At 34.6% G+C, this 21993-nt stretch overlaps 1 protein-coding gene across 2 annotated transcripts in view; it reads right to left on the bottom strand.

The window, feature by feature from the left end:
* Positions 1 to 2581: 2581 nt before the first annotated feature.
* Positions 2582 to 21993, bottom strand: part of LOC124445455 (DNA polymerase delta subunit 2-like) — a 93136-nt gene continuing 73724 nt past the window's right edge. Inside the window, exons 10-11 of one of the 2 annotated variants that reach the window (XM_046996179.1) lie at positions 18929 to 19030; positions 2582 to 4041 (exon numbers count right to left, since the gene is read on the bottom strand). In XM_046996179.1, coding sequence (XP_046852135.1) covers positions 3887 to 4041; positions 18929 to 19030 — 257 coding nt within the window. In that variant the 3' untranslated portion in view covers positions 2582 to 3886. Of the gene's footprint in view, positions 4042 to 16858; positions 17374 to 18928; positions 19031 to 21993 lie in introns of those variants that run through there. The other variant, XM_046996180.1, reaches the window with a different exon arrangement.

Consider the following 21993-nt stretch of genomic DNA (forward strand, 5'->3'; position numbering starts at 1 on the left):
ATCGTGTCTTAAAGTCGCATGCAGTAACACCTATATAAGTTTTTGTTTCGTTGTTGTCAGTCGTTGTCACGTCGGCTTTGTAAACGATGTTGGGTTTCAGGCAATTTCCATTTGTCGGGCATAGGTCTCTGTCTGCAGTTACAGTTCTTTGGGGGGTTGTTCTTGTTCTGAGTGGTTTCTGGGTTAAGTCTTTTTTAAAATAGTCTTGTTGTGTCTGGTTATGAAAGCTTTCATATTTTCGCCGCAGCTGTAAGCTTACGCGTATTGTGTGTCGGATGAATATCTTGGAGAGTATAGTATTTGGTGGGAAATGTTTGTCGATAAGTTGTAGGAAGTCGTGGGCGATGTGGGCGGGTGTGTTTTTACGTTTTTGATGTATGGTGGGTTAAACCAAGTGACGTTACGTTTTCTATTGCACGTAGTGTTTACATTAATGTTTGATGGTTTAAAGGTGAGTTGGGTGGGGAAGCTGCTTTGTTTAAGAACTTGGTTGTAAATTGGTGCGGCATTTTTGAAGATGTCTTTGCTAGAGGAGAGTGAGTTAATTCGGTTGTTGATGGATGTGTGGGTAAGTTGGCGTAATACCGATGGTGGGTGGTTGGACAATCTGTGAGTGTAAAGAGGCTCGTCGTTCGGTTTTTTATATGGTTGGTAGGTGTCGTTGCTAAGGTCAAAGGTTACGTCAAAGAAGTTTGTGCGTTCATGGATTGTCATCGCTGTGATTTTTAGTCCAAGCTGATCAAATAGGTGGGTTAGGGTTTTTCTTTCTTTGCACACATCGCCCACGACTTCCTACATCTTATCGACAAACATTTATTTATTATTTATTTATTTATTTACATTTATTTAAACACGGTAGTATCTCAACTTGGATCCTACTAAAATACAACTACATATAAAATAAGAATGTTGATTTTCAGATAGCCGTGTGATAAAATAAAATTAAAAGGATACTACATCTAGGTATAAAATTAAAAAAATAAACAAAAAAAAACAAAGTAAGTTTATGCACGCAATGGATATTTTCGTTTGTCTTCAATGTTATTCCATGCCTCTGCACCTTTATATGCAAAGCTACGTTTTTAGGCATTTGTTTTTGGTTTTGGCAAGTTGAGAACGCGATTGTTATCAATCTGACAAAATAGAAATCATCTCATTGTACTTAAATATGAAATTCTATGTGTGCAAACTGCAGTTAAGAGTTAACATGGAGAATATATATAGTATCTCTTTAGGACCACCATGTATTCTTTACATAGATGTAATGAGTTATTTAGTACAAATGAAATTGAAAAAGGAATTAATCATTGTATTAAACAAAACTCAATTTCATTTTCAAAATGTAACAATAGAACAAAACTTATATGGCATGACTGAAAAGCTGAGTGGATTTATATGCATTCCGCGTGGATTGTACGAATAGGTACACCAATATTTATCAGAAATATATAAAAAAAAATCAAAATTCCATGCCAAATACATTGACATAAGTGACTACAATGCAATCTGGTAGATAGAGTGGGATTGAAATCTTTCCTCTTAATTGCACAGAGCCACTTCTGACGCTTTTCAGTACTGTGTTTGCCACCAGGGACCGTGTACGTTTTATATCTTTCGTTTCTTCGATTGGTAAAATAAACACACAACATAAAACCGAACTTTTTGTAATTAAACTCTTTGTAAACTATAGTTTTCTATTGCAGTCTTGGAACAAAAATGGCGGCGAGAGACCCACGTGACCGTATTTACCCAATCATCATGCAAAATACAGACAGCAATATGTGTCCCAACTCTCTCAATAGAGGGCTCTGTTACCGCCATGTTTTTAAAAACCTGGTCCAGGCCCCTTTTTATAGAACTCAATGGTTGTTGTTGTCGCAACAATGTTCTTGCGCCAAAATGACGTATTTCGTACAACTGCTTCGTACTCGTACTCGTACTCGTAGTCTTTGCTAAAGCTCGCTACTAAAAAATCATGTTGACGTTGGGAGGAATAATTGATCAAACAGCCATTGCAATTCTTCTTGAATTTTGCATTTATCATGCCTACAATTTCTTCCGCATGACAGCCTAATAGCTTATTTTGTTACATGCTTTGACCCTGACTAATTTCATTTTTTTCTAAGTCAGAAGACTTGCTCATTTCCAAGGCCAGATCTATGTAAATTTTTAAGGACATTGTTTTGAAATTATAAAAGGCTTAGGCCTCAAGATAAAATGCAAGCTATATACAATTGCTATGTTATCTGCCGTTTTAGTCATGCTTTATGAATCGCTGTCAAATCTTTCATCGTCATAATAATCGTTGCGACTTTCGTTGATCTATTTTCCGCGTGATATTGCCAATTCCGTTTTATGAGCATATCGCTCACGGGTGTTTGAAATTTAAACGGTTTTAGTCTTGAGATATTTGAATGCTTTTTGTGAAAATACAATCATCTCCTGGACAAATGAACTAATTTCAATTTTAAACATGATTTCGAATGCCCAAATTCAATATTTTGCGCATGCGCTTTATACTTTGCTAATCAGTATGATACTTCAAAATAAAAAAGACAGAAACAGAAACCATGATAAAGGATTTTTGTTGCACATGAAGATTTATTCATACTATAAACAACTGCAAATTTTAATCTATTCAGGCAACATTGAAATATTAACAGACTTTTAAAAGAATACAGCTTTCTGACACAGTCAATAATGAAGATGATAAATGTGATCAATGAAGTGAGAACCTTTGGATTATGTTAATAAGGAGCTTTCTCTTGTCAACGGCTGTTTTTATAGCTTACTGTGGATCAAAGTGGTCGCTTTCTATAAACCCTTTTTTTGTATGCATTAATTTTGTATCCATTAATTGGATGGGATTTTTTTCCGATTGGTTTATCCACATATGACGTTGCATGTAAATTCTTTCCAGTTCTTTCTGTTTAGTTTTGGCAGAATGTTAGAACATGTTTGATCTTCAGCTGACTGCTCATCCCCACCCCTGTTCAAAAAGCTTTCTTTTATCTTATCAAAATCTGCACAACTTCTTTACCTTGCCTATTCTATCAATGGTATCCAAGGATCAGTTTTTTCTTCAGTCTTAGCATCCCTTTCTGTTGACATCAAACATTCAGATTCATCGGTGGAACTTGTCGAAGCATTATCTTCAGTCTGTATATCCTGACTGTTTGCCTCTGATTGAGACATTTCTTCCTGATCCCTGTGTGGACAGTACTCTTTATCGTGACGGCGTAAGTTAAACCCTCGATTAAATACTTTTCCACAATATTTGCAGCTCATTCCCTCAGCAATACCTTTTTAAAATGTGATTTTTTCAGGTATCAATGTGCATTTATGAGAATTTGAGCAAGTGCTTATTAGCAGTTATAAGTATTTTTGAGCAAGTGCTCATCTACTCATAAGACCGATAATAGGCCAATCTTAACTGATGCTATTGACATGTATGTCTGTGTTTAAATGAACGTGTTCATGTGAGTCTTGTGACATGAGCATTTGAGCGAGTGTTTATGTGAGTTTATCTGCTTATAAGACCGATAAAGGTCCAATCTTAACTGATGCTATTGGGATTATGTACATCTGTATGTAAATGAACGTGTTCGTTTAAGTCATGTGACATGAGCATTTGAGCAAGTGTTTATGAGCAGTTATAAGTATTTTTTAGCAAGTGCTCATCTGTGTATTACGTGGTAATGACCGTGTTTCCCCTTTGCAAATACAATTTCCCTTTTTTTCATAAATGATTTTAACAATTGGAACATGTTACACAGCACATATTAACTCCAAGAACAAGTTCAAGCAGTTGGGATGTGTTAATTTTAAGAAGTGGGTCAAGAAGTGGGTAACAATATTATTAGTATAACAAAAGTATAGCCCTGCTTTATTCCTTTTGGTATAATTGGTTATTCTCATGCTCCAAACGAGACAAAAACATCACAGGTTGACATTCCAATGTTCGTAAATTTAATAACACACAGCACCCAGACGATGAGAAATTTGGCACCAAAACAATGTTAACCTTTTGCCCCATCTTTCCTGAAAGTAACGGAACAATAATACAAGTAAATCAATATGTTCAAAATTAAATGACAAATGTTAGGGTCGTGTTAATACGTGCAATGTACTACCATCACAATAAAGGATATGCTGAAAAATAAAGGTCAGGAAACGCTCGAATTATAATTTTGAACTAATTACACTAAAGACATAGCTACGTTATTTGCTATTCATCAATTTGCACTATATGTTACTAATCAAAGCAAGTTTAAAATTGTAGCGAGAGACTTGCCGAGCGGAAATCGAATTCGTGTGATAAAAATTAATGCCCAACATAAAGTTCTGATTGGTCTATTTCTATGGCTCTAATCAGAACTTTATGTTAAAGCAAGTTTATTTATTTTTGAATGTTAAATGGCTGATTTCTAATAATGTCAAAATGAATTAGAGAATCGCAGTTTTAAATTCAAAATTCAAACTGCTAAGTCATGGGTTGTGAAATTTCAGAGAATACACCCCCCGCAATTTCGTTAAGACTTGTAATGCAGTTAGGGTAAATTAATGCATACAAATTCGTACATAAAAGAAGAAATTGAAGAATTGTCTTTGATTTAACACTTAATTTCACGCTTTCACTTAACAATGGTAATGTGGAATATTTCTCAGCAAATTTAACGACTAGCAAATTTTTTAACTGTTTGAAATTTTCGATTGGTCATAATTTTTGATTAATGCCATATAAGATGATTAACAAAACGGCACTTTTGGTTTTGGTCAAATTTGTCTTCGCGCTCATTGAGTGTAATAATTGCTTCTTTCTTGTAATTATTCAATTCGATCACCGATTTTAAGTCCCACAAAACTGGACCTATAGTTGTTGATTGCGTTTCATAAGTGTCGATTTGAATGATGTATTACTGTAACCGCGTAAAAGCACTATTTATTCTGCGCATTTAATAAAAACGACAAGTTTTTTTCAAATAAACATGTTTCAACATCTCATGATGCCATTTTCCGTACTATGAGGAATATTATGTGTGTGATGAATATATATAAGAGTAATATGATACTGTGATACAATTTATACACTTATGAATAGATTATAATATTACAATGAAATAGTGGTTAGAATTAATGATGAAAGTATTTACAGGCTGCATATAGTGTTAAAACGAAAAACTTGAACGTTGAGATTAGGGTTAGTTTTGTTGATGTGAAGTGCTTCTTTGATTTGAGTGCGAATGTAGTATCTGCAGTGTCGATGATTTTAAAGCAAGAGGGTGAAAGTTAGTTTTGCATGAAGGTGAATTTAAAAGGTTTCGAAAGGTATGTGAGTTTTTGTCAGTTGTGGTGTGTTCCCTGATTCTGGTTGATAAGTGACGGAAAGTTTCGCCAATGAATCGGGAATTACATCCCGCACAATCGAATTGGTATACCACCATAGATTTAATAGAATCAGGGATAGGATTTTTAAATGAGTAGTTTTTGATTTTGAAGGAAGTGAAAATTAGTTGGATGCAGGCGCGGATCCAGACTGTGGCGAAAGTGGCTCGAGCCACGGTTAGAATTTTCAAATTTTTGAGATTATATTTTATGAATAAGATTAGGAATTCTTCTGTATTTACTTGAAATACAGCAAATTGACCAACAATGTGTCTTTAATTGAAGAAATTAGATTTATATTTTTTATAATTTACTGTCTTTTTGATATGGTTTTTGAAAAAAGCACAAAAACTTCAAAATAAACCTTTTGCCTTTTTGTAAAATTATACAGTTAAACGCTGAGCTGTTAAACTGCCGAAAGCATGCCGAATTTTACCGAGTTTGCTCGGAAAACGTTCGTAACTTCGAAGCTGCGATCACAGCTTTAATTTGCCACGGTCAGCGTGTAAAAAGTTTCGCAAATGCTGCTAAATATAGTAATCTTCAGCCACGGTGCAGGGCTGCAAACCAATCACAGAGCGAGCTGTAGTCACGTGAGCCACGGTGAGCCACGGTGGATGGATTTTGATTGCGCACTACAAGTGATCAACTATAAACTTCGAATCTTCGATAATTATCGACTTCACGGGATTATAAAATCACAATCCAAAAGCTATTGCTACTTCTGTTCACTGTTTGATAGAAGAATGTAAAAGGATTGGCGTAATTGGAAAGCCATGGGAAACTTTCTAATCACAACTAGAAATTTTAAGCGAAAATATTTCAGTGTCTGTTGTATCAACAATGTCATTGGGAGGAAATAACCAGCCAAGAAAAGCTGTGCTGTATAAGCTCTACTGGCGATATCATACTGCAAACATCGGAAATTTATTAAATACAGCTCTTATTGAAATTTAAAAGATCCAGACATAATGTCCCTGTTTGGTATGAATGTTTCAACCACATATATTAAATTTGCTTTTGACAGCTGGGATTAAAATATACGTACTAATTGGCTATTCGTTTTCCAATATCCATACGGCAGCATTTGCAATGTTAATGATACATAAACTTTTTCTAAAACTGTTATTATTTGAACACAGTTTTCTGCTCATTAATTTATTGTTGGTTGAATGTGAAATGAAATATTTTACTTTATTATAAGGTTCTATACAATGACCAATCATTAATTAAAATTTAACTTTATGGTGTTTTCATTCATGTGCATGTTGCTGAATTCTACCTGGCATTTCCCTCCATACGTCCACATGCTGACAAACCTCATGCAGACAAAGTTTCATTGCATTATATGTTAACCTACTGCTAATGAAGTTGCTATTTAAATAACTGGCCCCTAGTTAAGGGGGACAAAACAAAATAATGTTGTTCACGAATCATTATGTCACCCAAGTCCTCAGAGTCATACTTAGTTGCTTATTTAAACAATTCCATGATTTATAGTCTGAAATTCAGCTGCCGGTAGTATTGTTAATATAACTATGATGGTCAAAGCTCAATTTTTATATAAGCAAGTTTACAGCATTTTGTCTATCCTGATTGATCCTATTACGATTTGTTTTAGTCAATAAGTAGTTATTTGGTAAAGCATAAAAATTTTACGTACATGAAAATGAAGAAAAGGGCACTTTGGAAAGGAAATATCTTCAGGTAGCTATTTTCTTAAATCTCACACAAGAAAAATTCTTTTTCAGATACAGTATAATTTGAGTGTGTTTTTTTTCAAAGATAAGAACAAAATTACATTGCAGTACATGAAAGCTGACATTCTACTCAAACATTTATTTATAAATAATGAACAAATTGTCACGAAATAGTCATCAAAGTCCTAAATACTAAATGCCTTTTTGTACATTAGCTAGTGGGTGTGGTCTATTCAGTGCATGTTCTGTTACATTTGCTTGGAAAGAGTGTCTGTTTGCTTACTTCAGATACCTTACCAGTCTTGAACTGTCTAAGATTACAAAATGCAATTCTAGTTATTATTATAACATCCAGTCCATGTAGTTAGAGTGTTCAGTTCATTTAAAATTGCATTTGCCTGGGACATAAATGATGCAGCTCAATCCATTTCAAAGTGCTTCGAAAATTCTTATAAAATGCTATAAAAATTACTGCAGTTTTACAAAAAGTGGAGAATGCGGCTAAGAATTACGCATTTTCAGTTATATCCTTGATATTCATACTTGCCTCAGTCCACAATAATTCATTTTGCTGTTCAGGCATACTATCTACTTAGTCTTGTTATATGATACTGTAGGGAAATCCGGATTACTTCTTTAAAATGTTTAAATACATTTTGCATTATATCCAAGAGATTATCATAATGGCAGTCCGTATGTTAAGCTTTGTTGTGATGCGCTTCTCTTGTTTTGTGTATCAAAAATTCCCATCTTTTAAAAATCATTTTATTACATTGTGCAAACCAGTAAAAGTGCCTGGAGACGATTATTTCAAAACACACTTTCCAAACTTATTGAGGTTTATACAAGTAACAATGTTTCCGAGGTTCCAACTAAAAAAATTTTGTGAAGAAATATTTACCTTCCCCCCCTCCCTCCCCATACATCCTTAATTATGAAGTACGCCACGGTTAATTTTTCTCCTGGATCCGCGCCTGGGATGCTAATGTAATGCAGAAGCGTTTGATGACGTTTGTAAGTCTGCTTTGTGTGTGTCGTGAATGATGTCCGATGTACGGTAGTTTAAAGTAAAGAGTTTTTATGGACTGTTAGTTGTTGTTGGTCGTGATTGTTATATCGGATGTTTTGGTGTTCGCTTTGCAGTTAGTATTAGTTTTGTCATGGAGATATCGTTTGACAGTTTTGTTGATGAAGTGTAGTGGGAAAGAGTTGCGCGATTAAATAGATGTGCTGTTCTTTAGGTCTTGTTGAAAGCCATTGTCGGTGTTGTTAATTTTGTATGCTCTGTCTATAAGTGTGAGTATTAATTCAGTCTTGTGAGAAAGTGTTGTGAAACTGAAGTAGTTCGTCAATAATACCGTGTAGGTTGGTTTATGATACGTCGACGTTGTATAGGTGTCATACGATTTTGTTAATAAAATGTCTAGAAAAGGTAGTTGGTTTTGTTTTTCAGTTTCGAGAGAAAATTTAATGTTCGTGCGTTGTTTGTTGATGTAACTAAAAAAGTTCATAGCCTCAGCTGGTTTGTAAAAACACAAACAATATCGTCAACGTATCTGCGGTAGAAAAATGGTTTTGTGTCGTTGTAGTTAGTAATCCAGTTTCGTTCATGTGAACCCATAAAAATGAACCGGACAAAGGAAATGGCATTGTAATCCTAGATCGTCAAACATATCGAAATTCCTGTCTTTAAAAAATAAACACACCAAAATTCACACCGCTTGATGAAGATCCTACACTATTACGAGAGGTTAAATTACAACGACTGCTAAAAAAATTGAGAAAGAAGGGTTCAATTGACAACGAAATATACAACGACATTTTCCCAAAAGGCTCTCAACCATCCCGTTTTTATGGCTTACCCAAATTAAACAAAAAATGTAAAGCAGGACAACCGCCTCCACTACGACCAATAATCTCATCAACGAACGCTTACAATTATAATCTAGCTAAGTATCTCAGTTCCATACTAACACCATACCACTCATACCAAATGACCACTCCACTAAAGATTCTTTCACTTTCTTCGTGGAAATTCTCATCTTTCAACTCATCAACTTCATGTCAAAAATTCTTCATCTCCTACGACGTTGAAAGCCTATTCACTAACATACCGCTTACTGAAACGATTGATCTAGCCATTGACGCTATTTTCACCGACAACCCTAAGTTCACCATGACTAAGACAGACCTAAAACAACTGTTTTTAATAGCAACGGCACAAACACATTTTTTATTTGATGGAAAATTTTATGACAAGACCGACGGTGTTGCTTTGGGTTCTCCACTAGCACCTATACTTGCAAACATTTTTATGGGTTCACATGAACGAAACTGGATTACTGACTACAACGACACAAAAACATTTTTCTATCGCAGATACGTTGACGATATTTTTTGTGTTTTTACAAACGAGACGGAGGCTACTTCAGTTTCACGAACTACTTCAGTTTCACAACACTTTTTTACAAGACTGAATTAATACGCACACTTATAGACAGAGCATACAAAATTAACAACACCGACAATGGCTTTCAACAAGACCTAAAGAACAGCACATCTATTTTATCGCGCAACTCTTTCCCACTACACTTCATCAACAAAACTGTCAAACGATATCTCCATGACAAAACTAATACTAACTGCAAAGCGAACACCAAAACATCCGATATAACAATCACGACCAACAACAACTAACAGTCCATACAAACTCTTTACTTTAAACTACCGTACATCGGACATCACTCACGACACACACAACGCAGACTTACATAAACGCTTCTGTACTGACATTAACATCCGACTAATTTTCACTTACTTCAAAATCAAAAACTACTTCCCACTCAAAGAACCTATCCCTGATTCTATTAAATCTATTGTGGTATACCAATTCGATTGGGCAGGATGTAATTCCCGATACATTTGCGAAACCTCCCGTCACTTATCCACCAGAATCAGGGAACACACCACAACTGACAAAAACTCACATATCTTTCGAAACCTTTTAAATTCACATTCATGCAAAACTAACTATTCACCCTCTTGCTTCAAAATTATCGACACTGCAGATACTTCATTCGCACTCAAAATCGAAGAAGCACTTCACATTAACAAAACTAACCCTAATCTCAACGTTCAAGTTTTTCGTTTTAACACTATATTTAGTCTGTAAATACTTTCATCATTAATTCTAACTACTATTTCATTGTAACATAATAATCTATTCATAAGTGTATAAATTGTATCACAGTATCATATTACTCTTATATATATTCATTGCTACGGTGGCCGGTACGGGTCACCAGAAAAATAATTTAAAAAACATAACAAACAATAAGAAAACATCACTCAAAATCATACTACACATTTCAAAATACTCACTACACATTTCAAAATACTCGCTACACATTTCAAAATACTCACTACACATTTCAAAATACTCACTACACATTTCAAAATACTCACTAAACATTTCAAAATTCTCGCTACACATTTCAAAATACTCGCTACACATTTCAAAATACTCGCTACACATTTCAAAATACTCACTATACATTCGTCCCAGTCTTACTCTGGTCTGGCCTGCCCACGGTCGTCATTAGTTTACATATACGAAATTGACGTGATGGCAGAAAGCTAATATAAATATAAGCTTCCGAAATTACTAATAGTTCAGTACGCGTAAGGATATTTTCATGCTATTGTGGCGATATGTTGTCTATGTGGAATTCGGTGATATTGTGTATTGGTGATATTCGACAATCATTAGTTTAACTACTGCACTTATTGACGTGACTGGTATTGAAGTTCTAAATTTATTACTTTTACTCGAAATTACCGAACTTTTCATTTTCTTTGGCGTTTCTTGTGCAACAAATTATAGCACTATGTGTAAATTTCCTCTTTGGTTTCCTTGTTATTTTTGTAACGCATCACACAAGTACGTACGCGACATAGCGAATGCAAATTCATATACTCAAATTTTGCTATTAAAGTACGGACATGTGTCGAAAGCCACTGCAAATACATTTGCTGGCGATATGTAGATCGTCTACTAATGTTGTTGCCCGACCAAGTCCAGCAAAACCCTGGAAGAATTTCTGATGAGAGTTCAGCCAATATGTTCATGCTATTATCCCAATGTCCCATTTTGTTTGTCTTGTGAAATGCGGAATTATATATTTAATATGCTTACTTTATGATGTCATGTCAGTTTCATAGATGGAAACTAATGATGACCGTGGGCAGGCCAGACCAGGGTAAGACTGGGACGAATGTGTAGTGAGTATTTTGAAATGTGTAGTGAGTATTTTGAAATGTGTAGCGAGTATTTTGAAATGTGTAGTGAGTATTTTGAAATGTGTAGTGAGTATTTTGTAATGTGTAGTGAGTATTTTGAAATGTGTAGCGAATATTTTGAAATGTGTAGCGAGTATTTTGAAATGTGTAGTGAGTATTTTGAAATGTGTAGTATGATTTTGAGTGATGTTTTCTTATTGTTTGTTATGTTTTCTAAATTATTTTTCTGGTGACCCGTACCGGCCACCGTACATTACATACATAATATTCCTTATAATACTGAAGATAGCATCATGAGATGTTGAAACATGTTTATTTTAACAAAACTTTTCGTTTTTATTAAATGAATGATGTATATTTTAATACTATTGGGTATTTAATGATGGTATTGTAAGATATGACGTTTGTTTGGGAAATGCGTTTGTCCGATTGATATGTATATTATATGGCGCGCATCACTAATTGCATCACACATCGTATGCTAATTTTCAAATAAATTGTTCAAATTTGCTTCATTTGTTCGATGGGAGTAGTTATAGTGCAGGTATAAAACCGCTGACATCCTCCTCATCCTGTATACAGACTGAAAGATTATGAAGAGCAAGAACTTCAAGGAACATTTTATGAAAAACAACTTCAAAAATCATCAAGAAAGATGATGTTTATGTGATTGAAAAAATACTTAAGAAACGAGGCGGAGGGAGTAATGTACAATATCTTTTAAAGTGGTCAGGTTACCCTAACAAATTTAATTCTTGGGTACCTGAAACAGAAATAAATGTATAATACGTCAATGTATGTTTGATCTTTTTCAATTCATATTTTATCTTAATAATGAGCGGAATTCACTTTTATTACCCAGTAAAGCATCTCTGTCTGTATTTCCACAGAATAAAGTTTCACGTTATCGTGTAAAATTACCTCACGTTGTGGATTTAAATATCAATTGGGAAGTAGGATTATATTCAATTACGTATCCGCACTCATGGTATACCTTTAAAAAAGGTTTTGATACACATATATATGTAACTGACAAATCAGGTCTACCTACTCCAGTAACTGCCGGCTATGGTTTGTATAAAAAGCATACGAACTGGTAAAAGCAGTTAACGAGACTCTTGACAATGAAGTAAAGGAAAATATTAAATTGAGCTTTGAGCCGCAAACAGAAAAAGTTAAAGTCCATGTAAAACAAGGTTGCAAAGTATTATTTGAACAACGAATGTCGATCTAAATTGGTCTTGGCAGAAAAGAAGTAGAGATTTCGAAAACAACCGAAAGCCCTTATGATGCGACTGCACGGATACGTGATGATGTATGTATATTGCAACATTGTCCAACCACAAGTTGTCGGAGACGTCAATGTAAAATCAATAGAGGCAATTGCGATTCAAGGGTAAATATGGAGACGTTGTCTCAAGAACATTCACTGATATTCAAAATTTACCCGTGAAAACAAAATCTTTTGAGGACATCGAAATTGTCTTAAGGGACGAATTAGGAAATCCAGTCTCAATTCAACGAGGGAAGTCGATAGTAACATTTCAATTCAGAAAACAAGCTTCGTCGTATTTTACATAAAAGAAGAATGAGTCTAACAAACCGTCATGTTCAATATTACCTCGATCAGCAAAAAGACATGGATCACAATCTGTCTTTAGGGGAGCACCCTGGCAAAAAAGGTATGGGCAGATGGGTTACGATTTTGGTGGTTTATTTCGCAGTTTGCCCTTAATACAGAGGCAAACATTTTGGCCAATGTTATCTCGGAGGAAAATTTTTAAAAGAGCTGCAAAATCTAGAGTAAAAATAGCAGCAAAAGAAGTGGGGGGAAAAGCTGTAAACCGTATGCAACAGTTTGCTCAAACAGGAAAAGGAAAGCCCCCGAAAAAACAGACAAGAAAAACAGCTAAAAAGAGAAAAGCGTTGTCTTACTATGTCATTCACCGTTCAGCCAAGAGACGTAAAGCAGCTAAAGAAGCAGAAGATATTTTCGGTTCAATATGGATTTGGTCCATACGGTGTCCCCACAAGGGACACCACATTTCAATTTTTAAAGAATGGTATTTGTTTACAATTTCTACTTGCTCCGCACAAATGTAGCTGCTTTGCACAAATATCTGTAGCTGCTCCGCACAAATATAGCTGCTCTGCACAAAGCAGCTATATTTGTGCGGGTACACCTGCGATTGGGCAATAATATGCAAGTTCCAAAATGGCACAGTTTTGCAAACGTTGTGGTACAAGATATGCAGAAATAACGGCAAAGTTTTGCTATGATTGTGGTTTTTCTGTTCCCCAAAAGTTGAACTTTTCTATGCAATGGATAGAGATGCTCGGATATAATTAGTGTTTCAATGCTCTTTCATCTTATTTAGAGATAATTGTATAAGACCATGAAAGCAAAACCACAAACATTCCTTGTGCATTTCATTTAAGTCAAAACACCCATTATCTCGCAGTTCTTAGAAAAATGTTATCCAGTAATGCATACATTTCAAGGAAACATGTCCTAACTGTCAAGAAAAAGGCAATACGCTAGTGACTGCCACATAAAAAGACTAAGAATGATACAAACAAACGAAACACTCAAGCACGCTGTGCTGAAAGATAAGATAATGATATGCTTGATGAGGAAGCATTGATGACAAGTGGATCAGAAAATTTTGGAAGGTCAGATTGGATCATAGACTCTGGTGCTACACAGCATATGTCATTTGAAAGAGAAGCACAGACAGACTATTTGGAAATCATGCGACAGTCGGTAGTGAGCCTAGGTGATAACAGATCTATCCTAGCATATGGAAAAGCAACTTATCATATGAAAGCAATACTTAACGATCGTATTCAGAATATATCATTGCAAAACGTACTGTACTTACCAGAATTGGACAAGAATCTATTATCAGTTTATGCTATGCTAAAAATTGGAACTACTGTTACATTTGAAGCTAACATCTGTAAAATATCTCGCGATGAAAAGATTTTAGCTGATGGGGATATACAAGGAAAATTGTACAAATTGAGGATTGTATATAAACATGTGAACATTGCAAAGGATGTATCAAATTCAGGATTACGTTTATGACACTGAAGATTTGGCAACTTAGGAATGAACTATGTTCGTAAATTATTAAATGAAAATTTAGTCAATGGAATAACTGATATAGAGGAAGACATCGCGTTCTACGAGGGATGTGTGATGGGGAAACAACATCAGTGTCCGTATCCTAATGATAAGCATTATCGTGATGATCGATCATTCGAGCTTGTACACATTGATGTTTGTGGTCCCATGTCTGTAAACTCTTATGGTGGATCACGCTACTATGTCGCATTTATCGATGATTATTCAAGGTAGACGTTTATCTATTTCATGAAAAAGAAAAGTGAAGTTTTAGAAAGATTCGAGGAATTTCATAGTCATGTTTTCAACTTCACTGGCAAACCTGTAAAGATCCTACGATCCGATAACGGCGGGGAATATCGCTCACAGGAGTTCAAAGATATCCTAAAGAAGAATGGTATAATCCATCAAGTAAGTGTACCTCACAATCCTGCTCAAAATGAAATTGCGGAAAGAATGAACCGTACCATTGCTCGTTCTATGCTATCTCATTCGCATTTGCCTAATGAATTTTAGGCGGAGGCTGTTAATACTTCTGTGTACTTACGTAATCGAAGTCGTACAACATCAGTAAGAGATATGACTCCGTACGAATGTTTACATGGAAAACCAAATGTAGCTAATCTTCGAGTATTTGGTTGTGTGAGTTATGTACACATTCCAGAGAACAAGCGTAAGAAATTGGATCCAAATTCTCGAAAAACAATTTTTTGGGGATACCCTGAAGGAATAAAGGGATATAAGTTCAATGATCTTCTTGAACTCAAATTCATCCGTCGCCGTGATTCAAAGTTTGTTGAAACGCAATCCCATGATTTTGGTGAAGACAAAAAACCAACGACTTCTTTCGATCAAAAGAAAGATGAAAATGTTTTATTGACTAACGAAGAAACCAAAATGCCAGAAGATAAAGATGTTAGATGAAAGATGAAAGATGTTAATCCAAATCCAATAGTGGAGAACGTCAAAGTGAATGCAGAAATCAGTAACGAACCAGTGGGAGTAACGTATGAGGAAAGATTCTTAAATGAATTTCATAACAAGAGAAATATATACACGAAGGGGAAAGAGTGGGCAAATTTTCTTCGAAAGGATTGACGTGCCTTTTAAGATTTTGTTGACTATAGATGTTTCTTGCGTAGAGATTCGACTTTTGAGTTGGGAAAAGCGCACTGATAATGTGGATATTGAGGAATTATTTGCTTATTCAGAAATTTCGTGCTATAGTTCGTGCACATTGCGTATTACTCGAGAAAAAAAATCGAAAGAAACTACAGTTGTTGTTATTATGTGTTTTTGCCAAGTATACGAGTGAATAACTGACTGAGGCAATCACAACTGCAGACAAAGAAGAGATACAAGTAGTGCACTAATTTTTCTTGTTTGTAGAAACTTATAAGTATGCATTGTTTTATGTATTGCTATTTCTTTGATATATTCTTCTTGCTGTTTGGCATGTTCTTGTTTCTGTTATATTCTTGCTTATTGCTTGATAGATAATTGCTCAATGTTAATTCTTGAGAGTGTATATGTTTAAATAAATGACCTGAATAAAAGTAAAGCAACAGTTTTAGCCCACTTAATATACTTGTGTTAGCATTATATTGTATCTGGACAATATATAAGTACAACATGCACTGACCATGCATGCATTACTTGATGATGGGAAATACAATAAACTTAGCAAACCAAAATCTGACTAAATTTTCATTGATTACATAACAATGAACTGTGTACTAAGATAACATAAATCATGTGTGTTGGCATGTATATCTTTATGTGTCAATGATTTGTCATGAATTCGAGGACAGTGTTCAATATGTTCACCAAGGCAATTGACACTAGGCCTGTAGATATTCTATCTGACACCATTAAAAACTACATCTACCAATATTGAATCACCATAATGTGCAATAGTGACATGTTAATACAATATATATATATACAAGAACATTATACATATGTAGGTTGATTTAGTTGGACCAAATGTAATATATTACTGGTTTTCATCCTTCCCTACAAATACATTGCCCCCAGCAACAAGAAAGGCAGCACCTAATTATATACATAGATATACAGTATTAGCATATTGTATTGGTACCATTACTTTTCATTGATCGCAAACATGGCGGCCAAAAAAGATCGCATGGAAGGGCAACCTTTGGAGTTAAAACTTGGCAACTTCCACTCAACGTATCATGGTCATGAATATATCAAAATGGTTGTAATTATCTAAACATTTCATTAAGCCAGTAAAGGTATGAAAATTTCACTTCATAAGCACTTTAAGGATTATTAGATTAGTTTTGAGCACTATGAGTTGAAGCGTTTTTACACAACACAAATGTTTAACTGTAATTATCATAAAAGCTTTAATGAGAAACACGTTGTTGCTTAGCATTGTATGCCTCGTACACAGCAATCTTAATTTTTTCTAAATAATACATCATTACAAGTTTAAGTTTGACAAATGATGCTTTTTCTTAACAAATTTGTCATAGGATTGAATAAACTCCCATCTATTTAATGCAAAATAAAATGTGAGGTGTACGAATCAACTATTTTTTGTCAAAAGCTAGGTGGTTGTGATTGTATTTACTGCTTACATTTGATAAAAATTCTATCTAAGGTTCTACCAGTTTAACCTGTCGAAGACAAGGTGTTTTTTTGTGTGTTAACGAAAACTGTTGTCATTCCAATGTTTTGTCTGCATTTTTCATTTGTTTGATAAAGGCTTTTTAATCACAATTCCATCAAAATTCTTTCTTCATAATCTGCGGGTTCTGGCTGTATTTAAGCACCACGAAGCCCCTTGAACGTCATTCCACAATCTTAAAATGCGGTGTATGAAATACGTTGGTCCTGCAGATATACGAGGCAAATAACTGTTTTAATTCTTTATTGCCATCATTCACTAACGCACGCATACGAAAGAAATGTTCCATCCATTGGAAAATTACTGTTAAGAAAAGAGCCTTTGTTAACAAAAAAGCACTCATGCCAAAGCCTCAGGCAAAGAGATCAGCAAACAAGGAATAATTAAACACGGCTAATGGATCAACCATTCATGGGCTTATGAGGCTCCTCATGTTTGGGAGGGTACCACACTTCTTTGCCTGATTGCTGTGTAATCATAGAAAATGGAATAAATAAAAAAGATAGACTTGTTTGAGATTTAGTCGTAAAAAGAATTAATGATACACAACAGACCGGAAATTTGGTATTGGGCATCCAAGATCTCGGCGTATACGCGCGAACTTGAAAAAGTATGTTTATTTTACGAAAATATAGTGCGAAATGCGCTTTTCAGGCGAGCAAAAAATAGCAAAAACGAAACTCAGATTTGATCTCGGGTGCGCAGTTTACAAACTTTCCAGTGGGCACAGAGTAGATAAAAAGAATAATATTTCCAATGTGCAGGAGGCCCGAGCAATATGAAATCTTTGAAGACCACCGGCCGTTTTAGCATAGGTAACGTCTAGTAGCTTAACTTAAAATCAAACAAGGTATGTATATGGTATTCAATCGTGTTTCCTGGTCGGATTGGTTGGTGTGGTCATTCATACTCATGTATAATGGAAAGTCAGAAAAAATATGATCTCGATTATCCAATTCCTTAAAATGTCAATGATTTTCTCAAATAATTGCATGTTGTGATCTGAGACAATAACAAATATACAAGAGATAGCACTAGAATTGCTGTAAATAGTAGCATGTTGGGTTAGTCTTGTGTGTACGTTTCGTTTCGCTTTGCCTATGTACGTTTGACCACATCCAGGACATTTAAACTCATATATAACGTTGGCTTTAGAGAGTTCCGGAATTTTGTCCTTTTTGAGACAGAAAATTGATGTCTTTTTGTTTGATATATGACTATAGGTTTGATGGGAATTTTTAAGCTACGGCGAATTTTACGAATATTGAAAACCAAACGTTCGCCCTGTTTTCCTAGATATGGTATTCTAATGAAAATTTTATGGAGGTCATTGTCAGTATTTTGTTTGGGGGTATTTTTGGCTATGATTTTGGTTTTGAGTTTATGAATCAAGAATTTCTTCGTAAATGAAACTTTAGGTCAAGAGCATTTGACACAATGGTCACTACGCGCAATCCAATCTATCGTAAAGCCATTTCTTTCATCTTTCACGATTATATGATTCGGGCAATATGTAGTTACATGTTTTAGCTATCAAATAATCAATTATTGTAGCCATATCTCCAGAAAATAAGAAAATATTTTCTCCAAATACAAACTTGTAATAATCGCCATACAAAAACTAGTTCGAATTTCACAATTAGGAACGAAAATGGCGGAAATTGATCATGTGACAGATATTGTCCAATCAACGTTTGCAAACCAGAGAACATTACATGTCCCAACTCTTACAAATAGAGGGCTCTGAAAGAAATAACTTACCTGTCACAACACCATGCTGGTATTCAGGCTGATTTCCAATGACATAAACGTGTGGACATTCTTTAATGATGAAAGGATCTTCATCGTAGTAGGGATAGCAACCTGTATATAAAACACGACTTAGAAAGTACTACACAACTGTACAAGTTTATAAAAGTTCACACAATTTTGCATAAAAAAGATAAACTTCTGAGTTGGAGATGGCCTCCCTTGTTTCGCCGAACAATTATCAATTCATGAGGATTTCAAATGAGTTTAAAATCGACTAATGTGTTAAGTTTATAAGTAAAATTGGTCTTTTTATACAAAACAATACGCCAACTCTGGCGTTAACTCCGGGTACAAAGTTGTGTGTGAAAACCCAGTACAGTAAATATATTTCATTGTCAATTTTGTGTCTAAATTGCTGTCTCACTTGGTTCCTTTGATAACATGGCAAAGTTGGAAAATGCAAATAGAATTTCTAATTGATTTATCAGTGCCATTACATGGGTAGTCATGTACAAATTCAATTTATTTCAATAATATTCTGTATTATTTGCTACATATTTACGTAGGTAGATACTTAGTTTGCAAAGATGAGCATTCATATACATTCGTCTTTCACCCATGCAAATGATTACAAAATATACAGGTAATTCAAAATCAAACATTATATAATAAAAATTATACATTAAAATGAGCTAACTGGTAACCAAGCTACGGGAACATTGTATTAAATGGGTAAACAAAACAGTTTACAAAGGGAATGATATCTGAATCAGGTGGGATATTCACAATGAATTATATACAAACACTAGCAACAAGTTTATTACATGGACTGAGGCAATCACTATCACATAATTTTGTTATAAAGTAAATGGTTTGAACCCGGGAGTATCGTTATATGTTTGTAAATGATGATCGTCCAGGTTAATAAAGTCCTGAGAAGGACTGTTTTTGTTGTTGTTGACTGACGTTTCGATAACCTTAGCGGTAGTCATCTTCAGAGTCAAATGAGGAGTAAACGTCAGGTTAACCGTAATTGTTATCTGGTTCTTACGTCATTGTATTGTGTGTACAGGAAATGTGTATTGTCATTGTGAGTTAGTGTGAAGTGAAATATTTTATTTTTAGTTGTGATGTGTGATTTAGGTGTGATGTTTTTAGTTGTAATGTGTGGGTGTCAATTGTGTATTGTCATTGTGAATTAGTGTGAAGTGTAATGTTTTTAGTTGATCGTTTGTTTGTATTGTGAATAAGTTGTTTGTAAGGTTGCCGGTAATTGCTGTGATCTGTTCACAAAGCACAACATTGACTGGGACTCGGCAAAATGCATCACTTAGAGTACTGACTATAGACAACGGCTTACATTAGAAAGTTGGTATACCAACTTGGAACAAACCCCCCTGAACAGATCACAGCAATTACCGGCACCTTACAAACGACTTATTCACAATACAAACAAACGATCAACTAAAAACATTACACTTCACACTAATTCACAATGACAATACACAATTGACACCCACACATTACAACTAAAAACATCACACCTAAATCACACATCACAACTAGAAATAAAATATTTCACTTCACACTAACTCACAATGACAATACACATTTCCTGTACACACAATACAATGACGTAAGAACCAGATAACAAATACGGCTAACCTGACGCTTACTCCTCATTTGACTCTGAAGATGACTACCGCTAAGGTTGTCGAAACGTCAGTCAACAACAACAAAAACAGTCCTTCTCAGGACTTTATTAACCTGGACGATTATCATTTACAAACATATAATTTTGTTAGTTGTTTATTCACGTCTGATAATGAGTAGTAGCATTGTTATAGGATTTTGATTTTATCATTAAATGTATTAGCTTCATGTTTAGATATTTGACTCATTCGTATTCAAAATTTCATGCATATAACCTTTGCTCTTGCTTTGTACATGCCATGATGCCATTTAATATTTAAACAGACGAATGAATCAATAAGAATAAAGCCCGCATAGTTGCTCGGTCACAAAAACTAACTACTTTGCTTCGTTAATCATTATTTTAAATACTTCGTACTTTAATAAATACAAAGCAGTGAAAGGTTTTACTGCGCTACATTTAGGTACATTTTGGTAATATTATACATTGATCCATTAAGCTAACTGGATATACAAGGGACCCTGGGAACTGTTGTCAAAAACATGGATACCAAAAAAAATTTTGGACGACAAACTTCCACTTGAAAAATTAATTTTTTTATTCACTCCCTCCTGATTTTCTAATGCAGCTCAATTCATACTATCACAATGAGTGAAAACAACCACCGAAACCTAAATCATAAAAGATTCCCAAAAGCACTAGACCGAATCTTCTCATGGCAGCGAAACCTAAACAAACCAGGCAGGTCATCTATAAGCTCTCACGGAAAACGTAACTGTTCGCAAGCGTTTAATGCAACTATCTTAATTGATTAAGTCGAGAGGGCATGAGAAAATTTAGGTTTAACCCTACAGCTACAGCATGTCAACTCGCAACTTCTATATTTACCTTGACTAAATTTGTTGCCAATAAATTTTGAGTTTACTTTCATACTGTTGCTAGGATTCTGGCTGGTGTATGATAACAGATTGATATTTTGGCGAGTTATTACATTAGGATGGAGAAATATTCACCCCCAACTCAGTACCAATTGCTGAACGGGACTGAATTTTTTTTCATAAGAACTTATCACTTTTAAAGTTGTAGCATATTGGCTTCTTTGACATAACATTGTTTCTTGCTGCATGAAAGCAAAATTGTTTAAATAGTAAAGTTTCAATAAAGAAATTTAACAATTTTCATAAGTATAATTGTGCATTAGGTGTGATGTTTTAGCATTTTGTAACATGTTAAGAATAAAGTTTGGAATCCACAAAGAATCAACAAAGAGACTTTTCCCGGGCTATTTGTTTGTACAGGTTCACCTTGACACTTCGCAATTTAAAATTATTAATGATTTCACATTTAATTTATTTATTCATTTTATTTATTTTCACTTCATCTTCATCAAATATGCAAGTTTTTTCCTTTTATTTATCCT

Source organism: Xenia sp. Carnegie-2017, unplaced genomic scaffold (assembly GCF_021976095.1).
Source record: "Xenia sp. Carnegie-2017 unplaced genomic scaffold, XeniaSp_v1 HiC_scaffold_22, whole genome shotgun sequence".
Lineage (NCBI taxonomy): Eukaryota > Metazoa > Cnidaria > Anthozoa > Malacalcyonacea > Xeniidae > Xenia > Xenia sp. Carnegie-2017.